General features: G+C 40.5%; 3 protein-coding genes across 7 annotated transcripts in view; 2 read left to right on the top strand and 1 right to left on the bottom strand.

Annotated features, from left to right (window-relative positions):
* Nucleotides 1–8,151: 8,151 nt before the first annotated feature.
* LOC119793961 lies at nucleotides 8,152–15,124 on the bottom strand. Of its 2 annotated transcripts, none has more exons than XM_038301282.1 (4): nucleotides 14,967–15,124; nucleotides 14,799–14,882; nucleotides 8,727–9,101; nucleotides 8,152–8,643 (listed from the first exon to the last, which is right to left on the bottom strand). In XM_038301282.1, exons 1-4 carry the CDS (start codon nucleotides 14,974–14,976, stop codon nucleotides 8,390–8,392), a joined length of 723 nt encoding a protein of 240 aa, XP_038157210.1. In that variant the 5' UTR covers nucleotides 14,977–15,124; the 3' UTR covers nucleotides 8,152–8,389. The 2 variants fall into 2 exon arrangements, with proteins under 2 accessions (XP_038157210.1, XP_038157221.1); XM_038301293.1 differs by having other exon boundaries at nucleotides 14,799–14,879; nucleotides 14,967–15,114.
* On the top strand, nucleotides 10,999–14,464 carry LOC119793950 (piggyBac transposable element-derived protein 2-like). The gene is made up of 2 exons (XM_038301270.1): nucleotides 10,999–14,028; nucleotides 14,074–14,464. The coding sequence occupies exons 1-2, from the start codon at nucleotides 12,904–12,906 to the stop codon at nucleotides 14,083–14,085; spliced, it is 1,137 nt and encodes a 378-aa protein (XP_038157198.1). The 5' UTR covers nucleotides 10,999–12,903; the 3' UTR covers nucleotides 14,086–14,464.
* Nucleotides 15,125–24,061: 8,937 nt separating the features above from the next.
* The window catches only part of LOC119793915 (gastrula zinc finger protein XlCGF26.1-like), a 39,653-nt gene continuing 39,222 nt past the window's right edge, over nucleotides 24,062–24,492 (top strand). For 3 of the 4 annotated variants that reach the window (XM_038301229.1, XM_038301224.1, XM_038301216.1), the window contains exon 1: nucleotides 24,062–24,342. In XM_038301229.1, the coding sequence (XP_038157157.1) occupies nucleotides 24,174–24,342 (169 nt within the window). In that variant the 5' untranslated portion in view covers nucleotides 24,062–24,173. The remainder of the gene's footprint in view (nucleotides 24,343–24,492) is intronic. The other variant, XM_038301237.1, reaches the window with a different exon arrangement.

Genomic DNA, 24,492 nt, shown 5'->3' with positions numbered 1-24,492 from the left:
CAATACGGCTATCGCCATAGTGCTCCACTTGATTTATGCATATAAATTGCTTTATTATAATTATGCAGGTAGTTTTACAGATTACAGTGGGGAGAACAAGTATTTGATACACTGTTGATTTTTCATGTTTTCCCACTTGCAAAAGCCTGTAGAAGACTAATTTTTATCATAGGTACTCTTCAACTGTGAGTGATGGAATCTAAAACAAAAATCCAGAAAAATAAAATGTATGATTTTTAATCATTTTTAAATAATTTCAATTTTATTGTGTGAAATAAGTATTTGATACACCAGAACAATGAAACTTTATATTTGGTACAGAAACCTTTGTCTGCAATTACAGAGATCAGACGTTTGCTGTAGTTCTTGACCAGGTTTGCACACACTGCAGCAGGGATTTTGGCCCACTCCTCCATACAGATCTCCTCCAGAGCCTTCAGGTTTCGGGGCTGTCGCTGGGCCACACAGACTTTAAGCTCCCTTCAAAGATTTATTATTGGATTCAGGTCTTGAGACTTGCTAGGCCACCCCAGGACCTTAAGATGTTTCCTACAGAGCCACTCTTTAGTTGCCCTGGCTCTGTGTTTTGGGTTGTTGTCATGCTGGAAGACCCAGCTACGACCCATCTTAAGAGCTCTTACTGAAGGAAGGAGGTTGTTGGTCAAAATTTCACGATACATGGCCCCATCCATCCTTCCCACAATATGGTGCAGTCGTCCTGTCCCCTTTGCAGAAAAGCATCCCCAAAGAATGATGTTTCCACCGCCATGCTTCACGGTTGGGATTGTGTTCTTGGGGTTGCACTCAGCATTCTACTTCCTCCAAACATGACGAGTGGAGTTTAAACCAAAAAGTTATATTTTGTCTCATCAGACCACATGACCTTCTCCCATTCCTCCTCTGGATCATTCAGATGGTCATTTGCAAACATCAGACTGGCTTTGACATGCGTTGGCTTGAGGAAGGGCACCTTGCGTGCACTGCAGGATTTTAATCCTTGACGGCGTAGAGTGTTACTGATTGTTTTCTTTGAGACTGTGGTCCCAGCTCTATTCTGGCCATTGACCAGGTCCTTCCGTGTGGTTCTGGGCTCATTCCTCACCTTCCTCAAGATCAATGATGCTCCACGAGGTGAGCACCTCAGACCGAGGGAGATTTTCCGTTATTTTGTATTTCTTCCATTTTCTAATAATTGCACCAACTGTTGTTGCCTTCTCACCAAGCTGCTTGCCTATTTTCCTGTAGCCCATCCCAGCCTTGTGCAGGTCTACAATTTTATCCCTGATGTCCTTACACAGCTCTCTGGTCTTGAGCATTGTGGAGATGCTGGAGTGTGATTGATTGAGTGTGTGGACAGGTGTCTTTTATACAGGTAACGAGTGGAATGGAGAACAGGAGGGCTTCATAAAGAAGAACTAACATGTCTGTGAGAGCAAAAATTCTTACTGGTTGATAGATGATCAAATACTTATTTCACACAATAAAATGGAAATTAATTATTTAAAAATCATACATTGTATTTTTTTTATTTTTGTTTTAGATTCCATCACTCACAGTTGAAGAGTACCTATGATAAAAAATACAGTCTTCTACAAGCTTTGCAAGTGGGAAAACCTGAAAAATCAACAGTGTATCAAATACTTGTTCTCCCCACTGTATATGGACACTGCAATGTAGGTAGAACAGAAGAGGAAAAACAGGAAAAAAGGAGAAAAGATGAAAGAAAGAGGAGATAAAAGGGAGATAATGATAAAACATTTTCAGTCTGCTTCATCACCTGCAAAGAGATGTAAAAAGAACAGCACAACCAACAGACATGATACGGGACATACAATAAAGTAAAACCTAGATTATATCGCTGAAGTATAAGCAGTATTATTTAATCTGACATGTATTCTATGTTACCTGAAGATAAGAATATGGGCTTTCTGTGTGGAAGTGAATCTCTGAGTACCTGGAACCAAGCACCTGTAGTTGTTTGTGAGAGTGCACTTGTGCATGTAAGGTTTATCCAAAGAAAAAATGCTCAATAGTGGTTGTGGAGAGCCGGAGAGGTGCCCCCCCAGAGCAAGAGTCCAGTGCCGGGAGACCAAAAGCCCCAGACGCCCAAAGAGACCCCAAGAGCAAAGGTACCAAGGAGGGGCCAGCCCAGGAAATCCGACCCCCACCAATGGAAGAGGAGAGAAAGCCCCGAGGAAGTCCCCCAGCCACCGCAATGCTGGAGCCCCCGGGAGCCAAGGGGACGAGTCTGCGGGCTCCACCGGTTGCCAGCCACCCTGAAATCAATCTGGTCCTGGGCCCCCAGGGACCCGGGGCTCCAGGGGCGCCCCATCCCAGGGCAGGAGCCCCAGCAAGGCCCTGGCTGGCTGGGCCCTGCGAAGAAGCCGCCAGGAATAAGGCAGTAGCCACCCTGGCATCCACCCCCAAATGCGAGCTCCACCAGTGCACCAGCGAGCCGAGGCACCAGCCAGCGGAGGGAGAGCAGGAATGGGTTCCGCACTTAGCGGAGATTTCAGATTAGCTTGGGAGAGGGAGCAGTTCAGACCCCAACCTGGGAGGGTAAGAAGAAAAAAAAAATGACTGTCTGAATCATGCCTTCCCACCCTAGTGCCCCCACTTGCACCACACAGAAAAAAAAAAAAACACGGTCACACATACTCACACTCACATCCAATATTATCAGGACCAAAGACCCGGCAGAACCGGTGGTTGGTCCCGGGATTATCGGATGGCCCAATAAGTGAACCTAAAATCCGGATGGGGGGACGGGGAGCGGCAACACCGCCACACCACATCTCGTTCCCTCTTCGAGCCCGGCCCCCCACCCTGCAGCCGGACCAGACCACCCCCAGCAAAAGCTTGTGCAGGCCACCCAACCAGAGCCCCCCCACCCCCCTGTCATAACGCATTTCTGATTACAGCAGAACTAAGTAGCTTCCACCTCTCAGGCCATTCTTATGTATATCAGACAGGCAAACTTCAGAGACACTGCGTCAGCAGCATAACCAGTTAGAAGGAATTGCTGGTGGGGGTACTTCCCAATACTGCAGTGGATAATCAAAAAAAATTCACATTAAAATATTCTTTAAAGCTTAAGAATTAAGCTCCAATTTCCTTGCAAACATCTTTGAAAATATATATATATTTGTGGCAAAAGATGTAGGGAGGCGATTCAGGGCCCGCCCTCTATCCGGTGCCTGGGAAAACTGTCCCGATTGTACCCCACTATTGGCGGACGTGCCTCCATGTACAGCCCTGTGAAAATGTCTGCCTCCACCCCTGTTAGAAATGCAGTGGAAATAATTTGGCCAAATAAAACGTGTGAATGAGAGTTTTTAAGGAGTGAAATACGAAACATTTTTACTGAGACGCTTTGAAAAAGATCAGATTAATGTCAAAAAGGTAAAAAAGATAAAACATTAGTATGTAAAATGGCTCCTACGACCTCACATTTATAACTTTTTTTTTAGAAAACAAGAAATGTTAATAGAGAAATAGAGAATAGAGAAATGTGAGTCTTAGTTCCTGTCTTTAGTTTTCATTTATCACACTGTTAGTGAGCGATGATGAGGTTTATATTCAGCCAAAATTTACATACAGCAAATCTTTGAGTGTCTGATAGTTAGCAGGAACATTCCCAACAGCAGCAGCTCGTCCAGCACACAGGATGAAACATTTACTGTCATTCACCAAGATACACAACAATTACAGACATATAGAAGTTAGATTTGTCCATTTGGATCAGTTCATTATTGTGTAATGGTAGAAATCTATATTCTAGAGAAGGATCAACTTCCCACTTTAAGCAACCAGCGCTTTGATGACACAGGTTATATCTGCTTAAAATGACCCAATGACCCACTGCAAAGGTGAATTGTCTATGCCATGCTACAATGTCGATTCAGAAAAAGATATTGAAATGTTTGAAAGGTCGGATACAGGCGAGAGCGTATCGGTAGACGGAGACCAACAAGACCTCCCTCATCCTTGGCCCTATCTCAGAATTTATAGAAATAGCCTAAAAATTGAGCTTTCAATTCATATAGTGGCATCTGGCTGTTTTTTTTTAAGGTTACTTTATACTTTTATGCTTTAAGTAGTTTTTGGAGCACATACTTTTTCACTTTTACTTGAGTAAAGAGGTTAAGTGGATTCTTCAACTTTAACCAGAGTATTTTTAAACTGCAGTTTCTATACTTCTACTGAAGTAACAAACAAAAAAAAAGTGATTCTGTGACCAGTCTTGGCTCCTTGACTGAGTACGTTAAGCCGGTTATTACTAATTTAGGGGTTAAGATGGATGCTGGTCTTAAGATGGAAGCGCACATCAGAGCCGTTATGAAGTCCAGCTTTTTCCACTTAAGGCAGCTAGCCAAATTAAAACCCATTCTTTCAAAACAACATTTTGAAACAGTGATCCATGCATTTGTGACCACACGGCTGGATTACTGTAACTCACTTTATACAGGGGTCAGTGGTTTGTATATTTCCCAATTTCAGAGGGTTCCAAATGCTGCTTCACGTCTTTTAACAGATACACGAAAATTCGACCACATTTCCCCTGTTTTAGCTTCCTTACACTGGCTGCCAGTACATTTTAGGATTGATTTTGAAATTATTTTATTTGTTTTTAAAATTCTTAACGGCCTTTCCCCTCCTCATCTGTCTGAGCTGTTGCATTCTTATACACCCTCCCGTTCCCTCAGGTCAGCTGATCAGTTGCTTCTGAGAGTCCCAAAGACAAAATGCAGCTCAGAGGAGACCGTGCTTTTTCTGTGGCAGCTCCTAAGCTGTGGAATGATCTGCCTCTGAGCATAAGACAGGCCTCTTCTCTGGCTGTTTTTAAGTCCCTTCTTAAGACTCATCTTTTTTTCCTTGGCTTTTGGCACAATTTGAGAGGTCTCACTTTGTTTTATTCTCTACTAATATGTATTTTACACTCGTTTATTTTTTTTCCTATTTTATTGTATTTTATGATTGTGTACAGCACTTTGGTCCTGTCCGATGCATAAAGTGCTTCATAAATAAAGTTAGTATGGTATGGTATGGTAACAAATGTGTGAACTTTTGACACCTCTGCCTCTAACCCAAACTCCTAGCTGTAGTAGACCAGTTGCACAGACACCAGTATTAACCAGCTCCCGTATGAGTTCACAAACATGATGCAGGAATTGCAGGAGGACAACAGGCGGCTTCAGTTGATGGTGAAATACATTAGGACTCAGATGGATTATAACACTGTTGTGTCACAATCTGCACAGCTTTCAACCCCATGCACCACAGTCCACATTAGCGCTGGGTAAAAATATTGATTTAATCGATTTTGGTTTGATTCCTTTAGATTTTTGCAGAATTGATGTGTAGGAAATGAGAACGATTAGTTTTATAGAGATGGGAGTGACGTTCACATTCAAATGACAGGCATGTGCAAATGCCGACCCAAGTAACACGCGGCTCAGCAAGCTGTCCCAACTCAATGTCTGGAACCATTTTGGATTTAAAGATAATGTGCCTCACATCTCGTGCTACAGACCACAAAGATTACTTCAAGCCAGTCAGCTGTAAACATAGCAAATAGGTTGACTGAAGACATCAACAGATGGGGCCTTATCTGCACAAATAGGGTTTGTTCAGTGAAGATAATGCAGCTCATGCATGTCAGCTGATTCCCCGCTGTGTCACGTCTGCTTGCTCATGTGATGCTTCACTTTTTCACTTTTCACAAACAAGTTTGTACTTTGTTCACAAGTTTCAACTGTCTGATTTACAAGTTTGCACTTTGTGTTTAATATGACAGGAAAAAATAAAATAAATGTGTATTTTAAAACACAGTTTAACCATTTTCATTATTGTAAAAACAGATTGAATCAAAATTAATTGATTTAGAACTGTATGAATCTAAATTTATTCGATTTAGGACTTTGGCGAAAACACCCAGCCCTAGTCCTCACCCTTCAAACTCAAGCTGCTCTCTACAGAATCCCTCAGGTCTACAATTGCAATCAGGGAATATCAAATATTTGGGAATTACTGTGTCATCTAAATTAGCTGAGTTACCAAAACTCTTCCCTTTAAAAAAAAATAGAAGAGGACCTAGAAAGATGGAAATCATTTCCGATCTCCCTTATGGGTAGGGTAGCCTCAATTAAAATGATGGTCTTACCCAGAATTAACTACCTATTTTCAATGATCCCTAATAAACCATCAGCTGACTGGTTTAAATCTCTAAATTTCTTTGGAAGGACAAACCCCCTCGTATCAGCTTAAAGACATTACAGAAAACTAAAGACAGAGGGGGACTAGATTTACCTAACTTCCAAAACTACTATTAACAAATAGATTAGAATACATCTCTAAATGGATAAAACATAATGCCTTAGATGAGCCCTGGATAGACACAGAACAGGAAATATGCAGTAATATCATCATTTCAGATTTGCTGTTTATTAGCTCTAATATAAAGCGGCACCCATGTTTTAAAAATATTAACATCAGCTCTCCCCTGACAGCATGGTGGGAATTAATTAAAATGACGAAGTCGTCACTTATCCCGAGCACATTGGGCTTTTTGTTTGCCAGCATGTTGCTGACAAACCTGCTACTGTCTCTGGCTATAAGGACGTCTTTGTCTTCCTAGAAGACGACTGTGGACCCATTCCCGGTTGCTGCCTTCACAGAGAAAATGTTCTGCAGTCACGACGGTACACACAGAGAGTCTCTCTGTTTCGTCCACTGCTGTCGATGAGGGTAACCACTGCAGTGCCTCTCTGTTGAGCGACGCCGCTGCTTCTGGTGCCATCAGCCAACGGACCAGACCACTGACCACTAGCCAGACTAGGACTGACATGTGACATTAAAATAACCTAAAAACAATTTTTTTTCCCTTAGTTAGAGACCGCTTTACGATCACAAAGGAGAATGGAAAATCCTCTGTTCCCACAAGTCAGTGAACGCAGCGTCCACTGTCCTCCAGTCTGTGCAAATGGATTCATGCTTGCTTATGAAGAAATGCATTCATTGATACATAAGGAGTCAAAAAAGTGTTCAAACTGCCATAATGTTTAACTTTACAGAATTTAATGGATTTAATGAGACAGATACACACAGAGGCATTTATTACTGTAAAGTAAAAAACAACAGATGATACGTCAGTTATAGATTTAACCCTTTAAAATCTCACAAATGTGTCATTCATATAAATTCAGCTCCTTTATTCTAATACCCCTAATGGAAACCCGTCAGCAGCAGATTGCCTGAGAAGATAGCCAGTCCAGAGTCCAAAGGTCAGTCAGTATAATCCCAGCCGGTCTGTTTGTCTCCTCAGAGGTTCTTCAGAGAACATTAGAAAACAACCAGCATCATAGAAACCAAAGAACCCTGCAGATGGTTCAGGGGGGAAGATCTAGATCAGTTTAGAGCAGCGGTCGCTACTAGAAGCATCTCCAAAGCTTTGAACATCTTCCAGAGCTCTGATCAATCCAGTATCTGAACATGAAGAGAGGATGGAGCACCTGCAGACCTACCAGGACATAGACATCCACCCAGACTGACAGGCTGGAGGAGGAGATCAGAGAATCAGCAACGAGTTACCTCTGGAGGAGCTGCAGAGGTTCAGCTAAGGCGGGAAAATCTCTACTATGTTGACAGAGAAACAGAAGAAGTTCTGTTTGTAAGAAGCCATGATGCAGAAACAGCAAACAACAAGTTTCTCTGCTCAGATTTAACAAAGAAACTCTGATTCACGTCTACAGAGTAAATGTTACAGTGTTAAAGTAACACTTTAAGAGTAGATTTGGTCCCAGACTAAGTCATAATGGGACTAAATGTACACTGCAACATTTACTGTGCAGAATGCATCATGTGGAGGAAAAAACAAACTGAGACACGGCAGGATCCTGAGCTCCACCTCTTCTGTCTAAAACAGACCCTAGAAAGATGGTGGGACGTCAAAACTGAGATCCTCTGCCATCAATCAGATGCAGCTGGAGTTGGTCAGTTGATCACAGATAATAGGGGCGTATTTTCTGACCCCATGATGGGTTTTCCTCCAGAGGCTGAGGACTACAGCAGAAGGCAGAGCTATAGAGCATCAGTGCTCTGCTGTCCAGACTATGTGATACAACATGAAGCATGTTTTTACCTTTAAACTACTTATTTTTATTTTTTTTACAACATTACATCAAAATATATAAGTCATCTTTGGTTAAGATTAAAGTCTTGCAAATTTAAAATGGAGTTTAAGTTTGAGCAGGAGATCAAGAGATCAATTTCTCTCTTATCTGGAACATGAAACTATTGTGGAGGAGGTCAGAGTTCAAGCAGACCTGCTCCATGAACGCTGAATAACCTGAAGTTACCTGGGTAGATTCGTTGTTCTGCTCTCGGACATTTACAGGAAGTCCTGGTGAGGTTCTGATGACAGTAAGAGCTTTGCTTTAAGCATCATCTCCCTCAGGAGCTGTGGTCTGACATGACGGACTCTAACTACCAGAAAGGCTAAAGCAAAGACCAGCAGCGTCAGGCAAACTGGCAGAAGGATGGAGCCTTCCTTCAGACCTTCCTCCTCCTCTTCATCCAGGAGCTCTCCTGCCTCCTTCCTTTTGCTCTCTTCGTACTCAAAGTTTTCATCTGAATCCACGTCCTCTGCAGAGGAGAATAAGTTAGTCTGATCTATCAGCTACTGCAATCAGATTCTCATCAACAACTCCTGAGAGCAACAGACTCACCTGGAGGAGTAGTGTTAGGAGGTGGAGGAGGAGCAACATCCAGGTGGATGGTGCAGATGGGACCCTCTTCCAATTCATCTTCATCTGAGCTATTGTAGACCAGTCTACAGTGATATGTTCCAGTGTCATAAGTCCTGGCGTCGTCTAGAACCAAAGACACGTCTCCCTTCTCCATGAGTCTGTCCTGCAGGTCCACCCGGTCCCAGAAAGAAGGCTTCTGGTAGGATTTATCAATCTGCTCGTCTCGATAGAGAAGGACGAATTCATACCCCAGATCGTCTCTGCTCCACTCCACAGCGACGGCCGTGTAGTTGAAGGAATGTTGGCATGGCAGAACGACCGTCTGTCCGGCTTCAGCTGACACGTTTTTATGGACTGCAGGAGAGGAGACAGCAAACAGCACAGAGGTCAGAGGTCAAGGTGGAGCTGTGATCCTCCACCGCTGCTTCAGAGAGAAGACAGGGACACCAGGAGCCACCAGTGGCCACGCTTCCATGGCCAAAGTATCACTGGATTGAAATGTTAAAATGTTGAAGAATAACAGTTTCTACAAGTTTTCAGAATAAACGGACAATCAGACTAAAACGTGAAAAGATGCCAGTCAGAATATTCTGATTCAGTAGGAATGGATGAAACTGTAATCTGACTGAGAGGATTGGTTCCTGCTGATTAACCATCCAATCAACATGTGAACGCTGCAGGAACCAGTTCTTCTGAATGAGTCAAACTGATCAGAGGGCCGTTACGCACGTCAGCGTGATGCATGTCCACCTAGAGTGGCTAATCACTCTGGCTAGCTGTTATCAATATATTTCTGTCTGCAGGTTTACAGACACCGTGTTTCATCCCAGTTTCTAATGTCCATGTAAACATTACTGTCTGATTATTATTATCATGCTTTGATTTCAAACACATTTCAATGCAGTCATGAAATGTTGTCTATGTAAACATAACAGTTTATAATTTCATTCTGAATCAGGATCATAATATTTATGTTTACATGAAATTATTTTTTTATTTTTATTTTTTATTTAACCTTTATTTAACCAGGAAAGTCCCATTGAGTTAAAGTAACTCTTCTTCCAGGGAGTCCTGGCCAAGAAGGCGGCTTAAAAAGTTACATTAACATAAAACCACAGGAGACAAGACAACCACAGCTACATACCATCTAGGCAAAATTAAACACAACACAACAAGATTGGGCATACACATACAACCAAAAAGCAAACAGCAAACAAGGCATCCAATCAAAAACAGTTGCATCTGTCAGTGAATGATGATTTTAACAGGTCTTTAAAAGAATTTATGGATGGAAGTACTTCAAGATTTAAAGTGGCTTGAAGTTCATTCCATGCTTTAGGTGCAAATGATGAAAATGCTGTTTTTCCTAGTTCAGTTCTTGTAAATGGAGTATGTAAAAGTATTTTTTCTGATGACCTAGTCCTGTAAGTACTATCTCGAATGGAAAGTAAATTACAAATGTATAAAGGTAGTTTACCCATAAGGGCTTTGGCAATAAAAGTCAGTACATGAATTTTTCTCCTCATGTAAAGAGAAGACCACTGTACAGTTTCATAGAGAGTGCAGTGGTGAGTCCTAGCTGATGCACCTGTGATAAAACGTAAGGCAGAGTGGTACAGTACATCCAGTTTTTTAAGTAAGAATAAACTGGAGTGAATATACAGTGTATCCCCATAGTCAAGCACTGACAGGAATGTGCTCTGAACTAGCCTTTTCCTCGCAAGATAGGGAAAGCACTTCCTCATTCTAAAGAAAAAACCCAACTTTGGTCTAAGTTTCTTACAGAGGCTCTCAATATGGACACCAAAGGACATCTTATCATCCAACCAGATGCCTAAATACTTGTAAGATGATACTCCTTCTATCTTACAAGTATTTAGGCATCTAAAGATTTCAGTTGGCCATTTATTCCTATTACTAATATTCATGTAAATGCAGCTAAAGACACGACTGATCATAATTGACTCCTGAGATCTCTCGGTATTGATGCAAACACAAGATTATTGTAACAACATATTATTTGATTTTTTTTATTATTATAGTTTAACATAATATGGTTCCCCACAGTGGGGAAATCCAGGTGTGTGAACAAAGCAAATAGGTATTAAAAGCATCCAGTGACATAAAAGATAAAAAAAATGTTGAAAAGAAAAGAAAAAACAATAAAGCAAAGGAAAAAACATGTTTTTTTCTGTTCTGACAAACCAGGAATGTTAAGCTTTTGGTAAACAAAAATCAACCAATCACACACAAAAAAAGAATAAAAATGAAATAGCTGCATGGATTTTAAAGAAAAATGTCTGAAAGCTGAGAAACTAACAGCAGATATAAATAATTTATTGGGGCTATTGGAAGCAGGGTTTGCCTGCGAATGGGAGGAAATGAGGAAAGATGTGCGCTAGTGTTCCTCTGTGCACCAATAGTGCAGCAGTTATTTGTTATTTTAAGTCTTTGTCATCATGAACTGATATAATCTAACTGTGCTCCTTTAAACAAGCTCAACATTCGATTATAAGGCAATACTTGGAATTCTGCATGGGTTCTAAAGTTGTTGAGAAGTGTTGACTTCTAAAGTCTCAGCTCACTGAACCCCTTCACACCCATTGTTGCAAAGATGCAACAAACCTTCTGTATTACGTAGACAGCCAAGGTAGCTTGGTCATTCCCCCAGTGTCAAATATTTCACATTCAGCTTGGACCCAAGAACAAACTCTAGTTTCTGTTACAACTTGTTCCTTTAAGTGTCTATTATAATTGACCATTATAGATGTTGCCACAAATGTTTTATTTCCCTACATTTCTATTGTTTTTTTTGTTTTTTTTATAAATTGAAAGGTTAAACATTTCAATTAGGAAACTAGTTTAAAGGGAACATTGATTTTTATACATGTTTATATATATGTGCACATAAATTTGGACATCAAATGGTTAATATGTTGCTTCTTTTTGTCCTTTCTGCTCAAAATGAACCGAGTAAAAAACTTCTGTTCACTCCATCAGCTTGAAACTAACATCATCTTGCTGAAAGATTTTAAATGCAAACAAAACTTCTGATTTTCGTAACTTTGCCAGTTTTTTCATCATTTGTTGTTGAATTTTTCCCTTTAACTGTGCAACTATGATTGTGTTTCTCTTGTTAATCAAAAACATAGACTTTATCCTATAAAATAAGGTTTAAATGAAAAAACAAAAAACAAACATAAGACGTTTTTAATTCTTCTGCGGGAATGAAATGACTGACTATCAAACCTCCGATCAGCAGAGGGCTGCTGGATCTGGTTCTGCTGAAGGTTTCTTCCAGGTTAAAGGTTTGTTTTCTCTCCACTGTGGATACATTGTCATGTAGGACGAGTAAATCCTGCAGAATGAACGACTGGATGCTATCAGTCGGGTTTTTCTTTGAAAAATTAAATGTCTTATTAATTTGGCCTGAACCAAATATTTATTTCTTGTTTTTTGAATAACAATCTTTCAGATCTTCTTCACAGTTCAGAGTGACCTGCCCCCTCCCTGCAGTACTGATGGCAGTGGCAGCTGGCCAATAGAGGACGCTAAAGCGCCGGGTCACTCACCCAATGACCTTAATTAGGACATTAAAAAAAACAACTAAATATTCAAATTGCCCATAGACTTTGGTTAAAAGTTGTCCATGCAAAGCCGCTCCTCTTCAATGCTAAGATAGGAGCATCCTGGGGAGCAGCTCTCTGCAGCCAGAGCTGAAAGCAAATTTATTTGCTCACCACCTCCCACCACAGCGCTGATGTCACAGTCACCTGTTAGAAAGTGAGGCAGATTAACAGGTTTATAGGATTATTTAGCTACCAGGCTTTTCTAACTGCATGAAGCGAGGCTAACGCTTTATTCTGCTTTTCTTGGCTCCTTTTTCAAAATGTCAGGATCTGATCCAGCATGGGTTAAGGCAGCTAGGACTGATTTAAAGCACTTTTCAGAACATTTTAGAATGTTGTTTAAATATACTGGTGTGAAACCTTAGTATACATTGTTTGGTTTTTGGTTCTTGTCTTTTTCGAAGTTATAGGAGAAAAGTCCAACAGCCGCCACTGCCTGAAATTACATTTCATAGCTGTAAAGTAGTAGAAAGCAAAGTTTAAAACCCTTTGGTGCATAGCGGTCACTACAGTGGACAGATATTTAGATGTCATTGTTTCCTAAATGCAGTGGTTTGTGTGGTGGTATTGCATATCAGTCCTTAGAATGCTCTCTACTGCTCCCCTCCACTGAGGTTAATTCAGTGGCAAGTTGTTGTAACTACAAGTTAATGACATCGGAGTCCAAGATGGCCGGCAGACAGACACACTCAATGACCTCTCCTGGAATATTCTCTCAATCTTTCTATTCTCTGAGAATCCTAGAGATAAAAAAATATGCTGACATGCAGGAGCATCTAGGTAACAGTATTATTAACTTAGTTTGGAAAATTTTATTTCACGCAAGTAGAAAATTGCGATTAACCATGTGTCCAACACAGTGGACCTCATGCATTGCTGACTATATTTTTAACATGAGTCATGTAGTTGATTTATCTTTCATTATAACTGTTTTGCTTCCAATTAAATTCATTTTGAGTATAACTATGTTAGTTTTAAAAATAAACCTTGGCATCTATGGCACAGATACATGCAGAAAAAACAGATTGAAAGGAGTAAGTCAGAAACCTAAGAGTGAAAAACTGAAAAAAGAAGGCAGAGGAGCCTGCTCTGTTGTCAGCACAAACAGTAACATCACTGTGACACGTTGGCTTGACAGCTCAGTCATCCACATGGCATCGACCTGTTCGGGTCAGTCCCCTGAAGACACGGCCCAAAGATGGCTGAAGAAAGAACAAGCCAAGATCAGTGTCCAAAGACCCTACTCGGTGGCCCTTTATAACCAACACATGGGTGGGGTGGATCTCGTTGACCAGTGTGTGGCAATGTATCCCCACAGACGTAGAAACAAGCGGTGGTACATCAGAGTGTTCTTTCATTTTTTGGATGTGACTGTTGTAAATGCCTGGCGACTCTACCTGATGTCTGGCTTGGAAAAGATGAATCTCCTCATCTTCAAATTTTCTGTGGCCCGTGTACTGATCAATTCTGGCTCTGGTCAGCAAAAAGGAAAAGGAAGACCCAGTGGAACCCCACCTCCAGCAAAGTGCAGAGCAGTGACCAAATTACCCAGGGAAATCAGGTTCAGCGCAGGAAATCACTGGCCCGAGCTCACCCAAGTCAAAAATTCAAACAGATGCCACGATGCTGCATGCACAAGGAAGACCAAATACATCTCATGCAGTGCCATGTAGCACTGTGCCCTGGATGCTTTGCCAATTTTCATGTAGCCTAGGAGTTAGGAAAATGAGGTAGGAGTGAAGTTAGAAGAGGAGTTGTTTGATGAAGATTGTTCTCTTGGTTTGGATTAACAGAGGGGCTATAGAATGTTAGAGTATGAAAGCAAGTTCAAGTGCTTTTCAAAGCCCACAATGAAATATGTGGTCATGGATTTATGATCAAACTCAGATTAAATTATTCTTCAGTTAAGTTTATACTGTTCTATGTTGAGTGCTGAAGCGCATGTAGTCCACTGTAGTGGACATTTCTGTAACTTCCTGGAATAATAACATTTTTGAAAAAAAAGTTTATATTTGTTTTTTTCATGCCCTGAAAAGAGTAAAAACACATTTAAAAAAAATCTTGTCTCAGGGATTCATAATTCATGCATCAGAGTGTATTTTTATGTCTTTGGCTTCAGTAATTTCTCTTGATTTTAAATGAAATCCAGTCAATTACAGTAAAAATGTAGGTAAAAAGAATCTAAAACCTGCCTTCATGATATGGTTAACTGTAAAGGGCCCTGAGATGTTAGATGATATGTTGTGAATTGGTGCTATATAAATAAACTAAATAATATTACCTGAGTCGTATCATCTGGTTTAAACTCATTGTTCTACTTGATATGGAACCTTTTCATGAAGAGCTTTTCTAATGTTTCTATGTTTTAGTTGCAGTTTTGTTGAATTAAAGCTGTAGAATAACAGGAGTCAGAGAAACTCACACTCAGACCAACAGAGGACGGTTTCTGACAGTAGAACCCAGCTGATGAAGAGCGATGAAGCAGACATGGTGGTTCTCAGAGCTGCTGGAAGGCATTTAGATCAAGTCAACCAAGCTGTCAGGTCATCTAAAGGAACAACATGGTTTTACATAGCAGAAACTGACTTACCATGTGACATGCCTCAACGTGTTATGAATGAATGCTGTCTTCATAAAGTGAACTTTATGTGGAAATAAACACCTTTTTTGTGTGTCGCTGTTTTTCGGTTCAACAAAGGTCTCGTCTGTTGAACTGACTGACTGATCAGTGATCTAGAAACAAAGTCTTATTTACATACCTGTTAGTTGCTTTTTCTGCCAAACAGGCTGTGCAAGACGAACTACCACAGGAGAGAAAAGAAGTAAACAACAAGCTGAAAGAATTCTCTATTTATAACCCTATTTGCCACAATCACATTTCCCTGCAGCCAGAATGGACCAGACCTTCTCAATGTGGAGTAGGAAAGGTTTAACAATATGTTATAGCTTTTACATTGATGATCTATTTGGCAATTCTACTGACTTCTCGGAAAAAAGGAACTTCCAGCGATCACTGACTTATTCAGATATTTTCAGGTACGTCACTTTATTCAAAGCCAGAGTCGTGTTTCCAGCTTTACCTGCAGACTCAGGACTTAAGAGCATCTTGCGTGCTCCTCTGCAGCACAAGGGACAGATCTCAGTTATCTCTAATATCATAACTACTCTTCAAAAACTCGTTTGCTGTTAAATCTGTGGAAAATAACAGCCCACGACATGAATACGATTATTGAAACCACCTTCAAAGAAAGCATAGTTATTCTAAAATAGAACATAAGTAAAAAGTAAAATAGTTATAGAAGTTTGAAGCCTATAATGGTTGAAGATCATGAGGTTTTGAGCTAGGTATATGTGTAGGCTCCAGCCGGCGTGGTTCTTTTTTTTCCTTTCTGACAGGATAATATTTGTGGGGAGAAAGGTAAATGTATTGTTGACATTTCTATCTAAAGCAAAGTTCCTTAAAAGAGACAAAATAAATGTCAATCTTTATTAAGGAATAAAGTACAAAACAATATAAAACAAACATTTTTCAATAGACAATAAACAACTGGCATTATAAAAGAAATATATCAAATTAAAAACTGCTTTCTTGAGAAAAGTGGGGAGACTAAACTGTGCATCTGGTCACGTCTTCTTACACCAAGGAGTTCTGACGTTGGACAACTGCTCCAGTGGTGCAAATGCTATCGGAGAGACAGAACATTATCCCACTAACTGGAAATTTGACACATCACTAAAACCATATAAAAACAGACTAAAATCTATAATTACCAATCAGGATAAATAGGAATCACAAAGAAAGGGTGTGGAGCATAGTCAGGTGATATTAGTGACACCTTCAATGTAAACACTACTTGACATAAAAAAATACCTAAACTAGTATAAAGAAGATCATGAAGGACTCCAGTCATCCTGAACAGAGACTATTTCAGCCTCTCCCATCAGTCTGGAAGCTGAGATGGGAAATTGCCTTCATCATGTGCTGACTTCATGGCCTGCAGTCGTTGAATAATCACTTTACTTTCCAGCATGTGGCAACTGTTGTGTATGGATGTATAGTGTATATAAACTTCACTTCCCATAATGCCGTGCTTTTAGGCGGGGGGTACATAAGGTGAGCTCCCCCCATTCAAGGAACAACAGCACAGACAGCCTTCCTGTGTTATTATGCAGTAGTTTAATAAAACCAAGTGGAGTGTTCAGTAACTTCCTATCCGCCTCCATCTATCTGTGTGCGTGACCTCACTCAGACACAACAACAACCAGGCCACTGCATAAAATAAACATACTTATAACAGTGGAAACTAAAATAAAGAACACTATAAAAACATGTTTCTCAAGAGATCTTTGCCAATAAGCAGGGATATATAATTTAATAAGAATGCTGTAGGGGGAAAAACAGGATTGGTAAATGACATAACTTCTTAGTAATGTCCAGGGAACGGAAAGTAGCAAATTACATTTACTCACGTTACTGTAATTGAGTACTTTTTATGAGTAATTTGTATTTTTATGAGTAGTTTTTGAAATATGTAATTTTTACTTTTACTCGTGTAAATTTTAACCTAAGTAGTTTTACTTTGCTACATTAAAAAACCCCTCTCGTTACTGAGTAAAAAATATATCCATACTGATGGTAAAAAAAAAATGAAATGTTGCTGGAATTTTAAACCCCTGTGTCACGGAACCGAATCTTAATCCGTGGCCCTGCCTTGCAATTACTCTTTGTATTGTCTTATAATCCAGCCATATTTGACGGATTATTTGTTTTCAAATGCACAAAAGGGAACAATGTGATAATGCAGTGCAACCTGAGCCTGACCAGCAAAACGGAGCTTTTAGCTTTTAAAACATCAACATCCAATTTACGAAAAAATGTGGCGCTAAGTTAGCCCATGTCTTGGCTTGTTAGCAGTTGCTTAGAATTAGCTAGTTCGGAGTATCAAAAGTATGATTGAGTAGGAAATGCAAGCATTACAGGTATTGATGTTCTCTTAATGTGGCGATAAATAAAATAGAATGTTATGTTGTTTTCAGCATTGACCTGAAGTCCCTGAAGTTCCTCCTCCTGGCACTCCTCCGGTTCCTCCCTCCATCTCTCTCTGGTGTTCTGTGAACTTCAGGTTCAGCATTAAACTGTTGAACTCCTTCCCACACATTAAGAAGCTGTCTCTGAAACTCAGCACAGGCCTTCCAGCCTCAGATGCCTGTGAGAGGCTTTTTAGTTCAGCCGGGTTGCTCTGCACAAAGAGAGCAAAACTTACAGCAAAAAACTTTGAAAATCAGCTGCTGCTGAAATTGGACAAGAGCTTTATTGGTCTAAAGTTGTAGATTTGGGGCAGTTTTTTTTTTGGTTCCTGTGGACACTATTTTTAAGTTAAATCCTGTGAGCACTTTCTTTCAAATAGTTGGATCCTGTGAGAATTTTGTTTTATTGTGAACAGTGGGATCCTGTGGCATTTTAGTTTGATTTCTGGTATCTTTTAGGCAATTAATTTTGTGTGCATTTTGAATACTTTAAAATGTAGTTTAAACTTATTTATTCCTATCATGGTGTTGTCTGTTGGACAGTAGGATTGAAAATAGTTTGCACTTTATGGTACAGGTTGTGACTGTCCTTGTGCTGTGAGGAAGTATGTATCTTAGCCCAGCTGGTGTTTTGCAAGTGTGGATGTTCACTGAAATACGCCTTGACATCGATTAAAACACCTTGTGCTCAATTCGATTCATGACTCATAATTTTTTGCATTAAATAACTCAAAGTAACTAAGTAACTTTTACACAGTATGAACCAGCAAGACTTAAGTTCCTGATCCAGTCAGTGTATGATGTCTTTCCAAGTCCATCTAACCTTTATACCTGGGGCCTTGCAGGAGCACCAACATGCCCACTGTGCCCGGCTCATGGTTCCCTGGAGCACATCCTGAGCTGCTGCCCTAAAGCACTGGGAGAGGGAAGGTACACGTGGCACCATAACCAGGTGTTGAAGGCAGTAGCAGACACCATCTGCACTGGAATCCTGGAGTCAAAGCACCAGTCCCCTTTGAGGCACAATACCTTCTTTGTCAGGGCAGGGGAGAAACCTGAGAGAGCAGGTAGGGGCACATCTGGACTGCTAGCCGTGGCTCGGGATTGGCAGTTGCATGTGGACATTGGAAGGCAGCTAAAGTTCCCAGAGCACATTGTAAGGACGTTACTGAGACCAGATCTGGTCTTAACATCTGACTCAACGAAGCAAGTTGTGTTACTGGAGCTTACAGTCCCCTGGGAAGACAGGATGGAGGAGGCTCATGAAAGGAAGAGGGCGAAGTATCTTGAGCTGATTGAGGCATGCAGATGCCGTGGATGGAGGGCCCGCTGTGAGCCAATAGAAGTGGGCTGCAGAGGCTTCCTAAGTCAGACTGTGCATCGGGCATTCAGGCTCCTTGGCATCAGAGGGTTGCTTGAGAGAAGAGCCACCAGAACATCAGTGAGGCCGCTGAGAAAGCCTCAAGGTGGCTGTGGATCAAGAGGGGAGACGCATGGAGTAGCGCACTGCTTGAACACAAACTGGGGCCTGATCAACCCCGGTTGGGTCGCCCAGACGAGGGTGTCTGAAGATCAAAGACCCGAAACACCCTATGACCCTGGGTCCTTCACTGACGATGTGTTCAAGCTGCACCGGCTAGGTGTTTCAAAATCTACACAAATTACATGTTAAATTAAGTAATTTTGTACTTTTACTTGAGTACATTTTGAGATGGGTCATTTTACTTTTACTCTGAGTAGAATTTAGGCAAAGTAAAGATACTTTTACTCAATTACAATTGTTTAGTACTATTTCCACCTCTTGTAATGTCATTGATTATTAGTAGAAATATATTAAAAAGACTTGCATTCTTTCCAGTGTTGGCAATGACATGTGATTCACTTTTGTCCCAGACTAAATTGCTGAGAAGACTTTAGAGGATCATAAACGGCGTGAGACAACAAACAGCTGCAGTGACATTTTTACAGCATCAGCAGAAGTTATTCTGAGCTCTAATTTCACTTCTCTGATCTCTTCAGACCTTTTGCTCACTTCACTCCACGATAAGCAGCAGTATGATCTCCACCACATTAACAGCATTTCATTTTTACTTTTTACTCACACTTTCCATATTCATGCTCTCCAGCACACCTTCCACCTCATTGTTTTCCTTTATATGAAGCTGCTATATGACCAAATGTTTGGCATTTAAAACATCTCAGAGGCGGAGGATTGTACATTTTGACTGTGTAGCTCATATATCCAATGAAAACTTTCAAATTATAGATGCTCTTCTTCAAATTTGATCAGCACTGATAAGCTGTCGTATCTTTCTCCATTTCTTGTTATTAAAGGACAGCTCTGTGTTTGCACCTTGAAGTTTTCTCTCTCCGATTCTTTTTCTGAGAAGAGATCACTCTGGACAAACTCCTTCATAACACTTCATACCAAATCTATTAAATAACTATGAAACATGACAACAGATTTTGACAGACATTATAATCTTTTATGCAGATCAGAGACGTTGCTTAGGGTTACAGAAGGCAGTTGCTTAGCAACCGGCCTCACTTCTTGAGAAGTGGCAACAACAAACAGTTAGAGAATCATTTTATACACCTCCAGTCTGCCACATCATCATCATCCATGGCTCCAGCCTTATCAAAATATAACACTTTGTTCTTAGCTGAAGGACGTCGCTCTCATTCCGTTCCCAAACATTTGCCACTTGCAGAATGAAGATTATAACATTATGTCCTGACAGAGGAGCTGTCCTAATCAGATTATCTACTGGGAAAAACATCAGTTCTGACAAACAACAGGCAGGAAATACTGGGGTGTAATAAACTCACACATCATCAATGATAATGATCCTAACTTTGTTGTTTTTAACTGTTTTACCCACTGATCTCTATATATTCACTGGATTGCTGATAGCCTGAAAAAAGGGAAGCCACCGGCTGCCAATTTGCTGCTCCCCACTCCCACGGAGACGCATAGTTAAAAGGCCTCCCTGTGCAGCATTGGCTGCAAAAACAAGCAGTTTGCCGGCTGTGGGAAGACGTTCCACGGGTAATTTCCCCCTCAGTGGATGAATTAACAAAGAAAATCCAGCGGTACTCTGATGGATCCTATAGTATGGTCTGTAGCGTAACATTAGTCTGGCTATTGGGGATTCACTAGAAGACATTGACTGAATTAGCCATTGACATTGGGTCTAATGTTAGAAAATAGAAAAGCAGAGGAAATAGAATTGTTTGTTGATGTTGATGATTATAAAACGAATGTGTGCTTATAAATCATGTGTGCAAGGGGATGCTGCACTGTGTCTTGTGATTCAGTCAGGAGACCATCCTGCCTCGTGATTCTGATGGAGCATCCTGTCTTTATGAACTGATCAATTGTTCTGTCAGAACAATACTTTGTTTGTAACCATGTGTTATGTTCTGTTAAATCAGACTGACACCTGCTGGACATTTAGAGACACTACAGGCAGCTGATTGGACTAAACTGAATATTTGATGACCTACTGCAATAACATCATTGAAGATATTGGAGGTTATATCGTATTATTTCACATCTATGTTTTAATTAGAAATATAATTGATATTTTAGATGCAGCCAATAAATAATGTAAACATTTATTATAAGGTGAAAATTTAGGGGAAACTGTGAATGATGATGATTGTGGACTAGCATTTTAAATCATAATTTTAAAACAATAACTACAGTAAAAACAGTAAATAAACTAAGAGTCGATTTGAATTTAACTTTAATTCAGATAAGTAGAGTGATAACTGAGAGGAAAAGGATGACACAATGAGAAAATTAAAATAAAAACACAGCGGCCTATTCTTTTTAGGCTCCAAAATTCTGGATCATTTTAATGATAAACTGTAAAAGATGAGACCTTTTTTTAGCAAATGCATCATGGTGACAGATCCGTTTTTAAATCCAGTTTAGTGAGTCAGTCAGTTAGAAACAACTCCTGCATCGGTCACTATCTGGAAATGAAACGCGCACCGATACAGTGTTTGGCTCTATGGGCCTGCAGCATTCGTTAATGGACCCATCATTACATGATTTATAGACTTCATTGACCTAATAATGACTATCCAAAGTGCTGTGCTTATTTTTATTATTCTAAGTGAAAGTAATCTACTGATGCTATGAAACAGCCAGTGTGTCTCAAAGTGAGCATTTTATCTTTAATTTAAAAGTCTTCGGTACCCCTGAAAATGAGAACATCATGATTGTTCGATGCTGTAGTGCACAGATTGTTTACATTGAGACTGGTCTAACTAGGGAGTACCAATATGGTGGCCGGTGGCTTCACTTCAACGCCGTACTACCAACGGACAATCAGCAATCAGGGAATAGAGATCAATGGTTTCACCTCTTTTACTTTTGCACCATTTATGTTTTCTAGAATCTCTTTTTCAGAAACTTTTAGAGGAACCCCTCCAATGACTCTCTGCTCATCCTTCTGTTCTCCACCAAGCTGCATTGAACTCGAATCCCTCCATCTTGTTAATCCGTATCGCTTTGCCTTGCCGAGGTTGCTCTGCCGTTTCAGGTCTCCATCAGAGGCCTAGCCAGAAAAGGGTGGCCAGGCAATAACCAATGAACACTGAGAGGTGGCCGAAAGTGGCCAGAACCTCAGGGTCAAGCCAAAGATAAAACAAACTATACTTTCCTAAAACCTTTGCTAACAAACAAGATGCATATATTTAAAGATCTGTACTTTCTAGATTAAAAGTATAGTGGATACAATTCTTTAAGGTTTGAGTTCTGGGGCAAACATCTTTTCCTTTGTCATTACTCACCTAATAAATTGATTATTTAATGCGTTTTTATTAAAATAGTTATTTATCTATGATTTCACTGAACACTGCTAGATGAATGCAGAGACACATCACTTTCTTTTTACTCCATAAAACACAAAATCTAGTTCCGAAAAGAGAACTAATTCTGCACTTATCATCTTTAATCTTACTATATTGGTGTGTACAATTAACCACAGTGTTTTTGTTGTTAAGAAACTTTGAATACATGAAAAAATAGTAATACATGAAAAATTAAAATGAATATTCCACTTGAGAGTATTACTGCTGCCACCATCTGTATTAGAGAGGGAAAAAATGGTAGGGGTGGCCACAGGGGTGGCCAATTATTGGCTAAGGGTGGCCATGGCCACCCCTGGCCCCCCATCTAGCTCCGCCCCTGGTCTCCACTATAGAGTATTCTGGTTGTTCGGACTTCTACAAGTTTATTTATAGATTTTTTTAAGTGAACCAGATTCCAATCTGCAAAAGAGTCTCCCTGATTAAATATTTTGAATATGACTTTGTTATCATTTTGTTTTCCTGAGGAATCTCTAGATTGTTCATCACTTTTTCCAAATTTTTATTATTTGTTTTAAGCTTTATTTATGAACTTCCGTACTGTAGCGGGTAAAATCCTTTATTTTAGGCTACTGGTTGGTATTCCTGAAGGCGCTGGTTTTACTTGTGCTCACTTAAGACTATCATGCTGATCTTTACTTTGAATTATAATAAAGTCATTTATTAACATAACAATGTCCTTAGTTTTACTAATTTCCTTTACATAAATACATAAATTCAACATTGATCTGAACCGAACACAATAGGAAACTGTTTCCTCCTCTCATTAACAACAGCTGAACAGAATCATGGTTGACCTTAAAGGAATTACACCCAAAACATGATTAGCCTTCATTTTCTACTCACCCCCATGCTGAACAACACTCTGGAGTACTTTTTTGATATCTCAAATGCATCTGGAGATCTGGGAGGCTTCTTGCTGTCTGCTGACATTCAAATAATGGAGGTCTATGGTGCCCGAGGCAGAAAGGTCCATAAAAGTCCACAAAAAACGTGTCAATATTCCTCCATACTGCTCGTCCAATGTATTCCAAGTGTCCTGAGTGGGTAGCGTCCAGAATTTACTCGAAACGAAGTCATTTAGAATGTTTTTAGAGCATAAACAGTAGTGTATAGGATTTCCTGAAAGCGCGCACATGCGCGCTCACGACGCTACGGAAGCCGGCAGACCAAACCAGATGAAAGTGCGCATTCAGCGTCTGCTCTGCCAATAATGCAAGCGTAGAAGAAGAAATGTGCTGTTTACCTGTGCAAAGAAAGAAACAACGAAAGAAAAATGTCTGAGGACTTCAGTGTTGAGGAAGAGCATGAGTTCTTTGCCGAGCTGAATGCGCTGGTTTGGTCTGCCGGCTTCCGTAGCGTCGTGAGCGCGCATGTGCGCGCTTTCAGGAAATCCTATACACTACTGTTTATGCTCTAAAAACATTCTAAATGACTTCGTTTCGAGTAAATTCTGGATGCTACCCACTCAGGACACTTGGAATACATTGGACGAGCAGTATGGAGGAATATTGACACGTTTTTTGTGGACTTTTATGGACCTTTCTGCCTCGGTCACCATAGACCTCCATTATTTGAATGTCAGCAGACAGCAAGAAGCCTCCCAGATCTCCAGATACATTTGAGATATCAAAAAAGTACTCCAGAGTGTTGTTCAGCATGGGGGTGAGTAGAAAATGAAGGCTAATCATGTTTTGGGTGTACTATTCCTTTAAATAACCCCATCTCCAATCAAACAATCAGAACTCAAAGTGAAATACGCCCCCTGCGCATGCGCAGCCGCATGCGCAAATGAGCTGATGGGTTAGTAGTCCGGTAGTGAGAGGCTTTATCTTCCCTTCTTTGTGTTTGTAGAGAGGCTGATGATGTGTGAGTGTTTGCAGGGAGAATGTGTTCAGTCCAGCTTCAAGGAGAGTTTATCAGCGAGCAGTTAACTCCTGCTGAAGAAACATTGACGGAGGTTAAAGGAAGAGAGAAAAGGCCCAAAGTGGAGATGGACGATCAGCACAGACTGCTGGATTTCACCAGGATCCCCCAGATCATCTTACACCGGATAGGTAGGAAACACCTGATAGAAACGATTCCCTCAGGATGCAGACTGAGGGTTGGAGCCTCAGCTGATTGGAAAACTCATTAGAGGAGATCAACATGCTAAGCTAAAGCTAGCTTCTGCTTTAGAGTGGGAGTCCACGTCACGGAGCAAAGCC

The sequence above is a fragment of the Cyprinodon tularosa genome, unplaced genomic scaffold (assembly GCF_016077235.1).
Source record: "Cyprinodon tularosa strain WSP-4 unplaced genomic scaffold, ASM1607723v1 ctg1124, whole genome shotgun sequence".
Classification (NCBI taxonomy): domain Eukaryota; kingdom Metazoa; phylum Chordata; class Actinopteri; order Cyprinodontiformes; family Cyprinodontidae; genus Cyprinodon; species Cyprinodon tularosa.
The sequence above is the reverse complement of the archived record's forward strand: the minus strand, read 5'-3'. Positions and strand labels throughout refer to the sequence as shown.

Excerpts from the sequence above, each read along its gene's own strand:
- LOC119793950 (XM_038301270.1), top strand. The coding sequence starts at position 12,904 with ATGTCATTGTTTCCTAAATGCAGTGGTTTGTGTGGTGGTATTGCATAT.
- LOC119793961 (XM_038301282.1), bottom strand. Across the intron at positions 9,102-14,798 it reads CGTCCTCTGTTGGTCTGAGT|TCCATAAAAACGTGTCAGCT; the intron begins GTGAGTTTCTCT and ends CCTCTCCTGCAG. Across the intron at positions 8,644-8,726 it reads TCCTAACACTACTCCTCCAG|AGGACGTGGATTCAGATGAA; the intron begins GTGAGTCTGTTG and ends TCTCCTCTGCAG.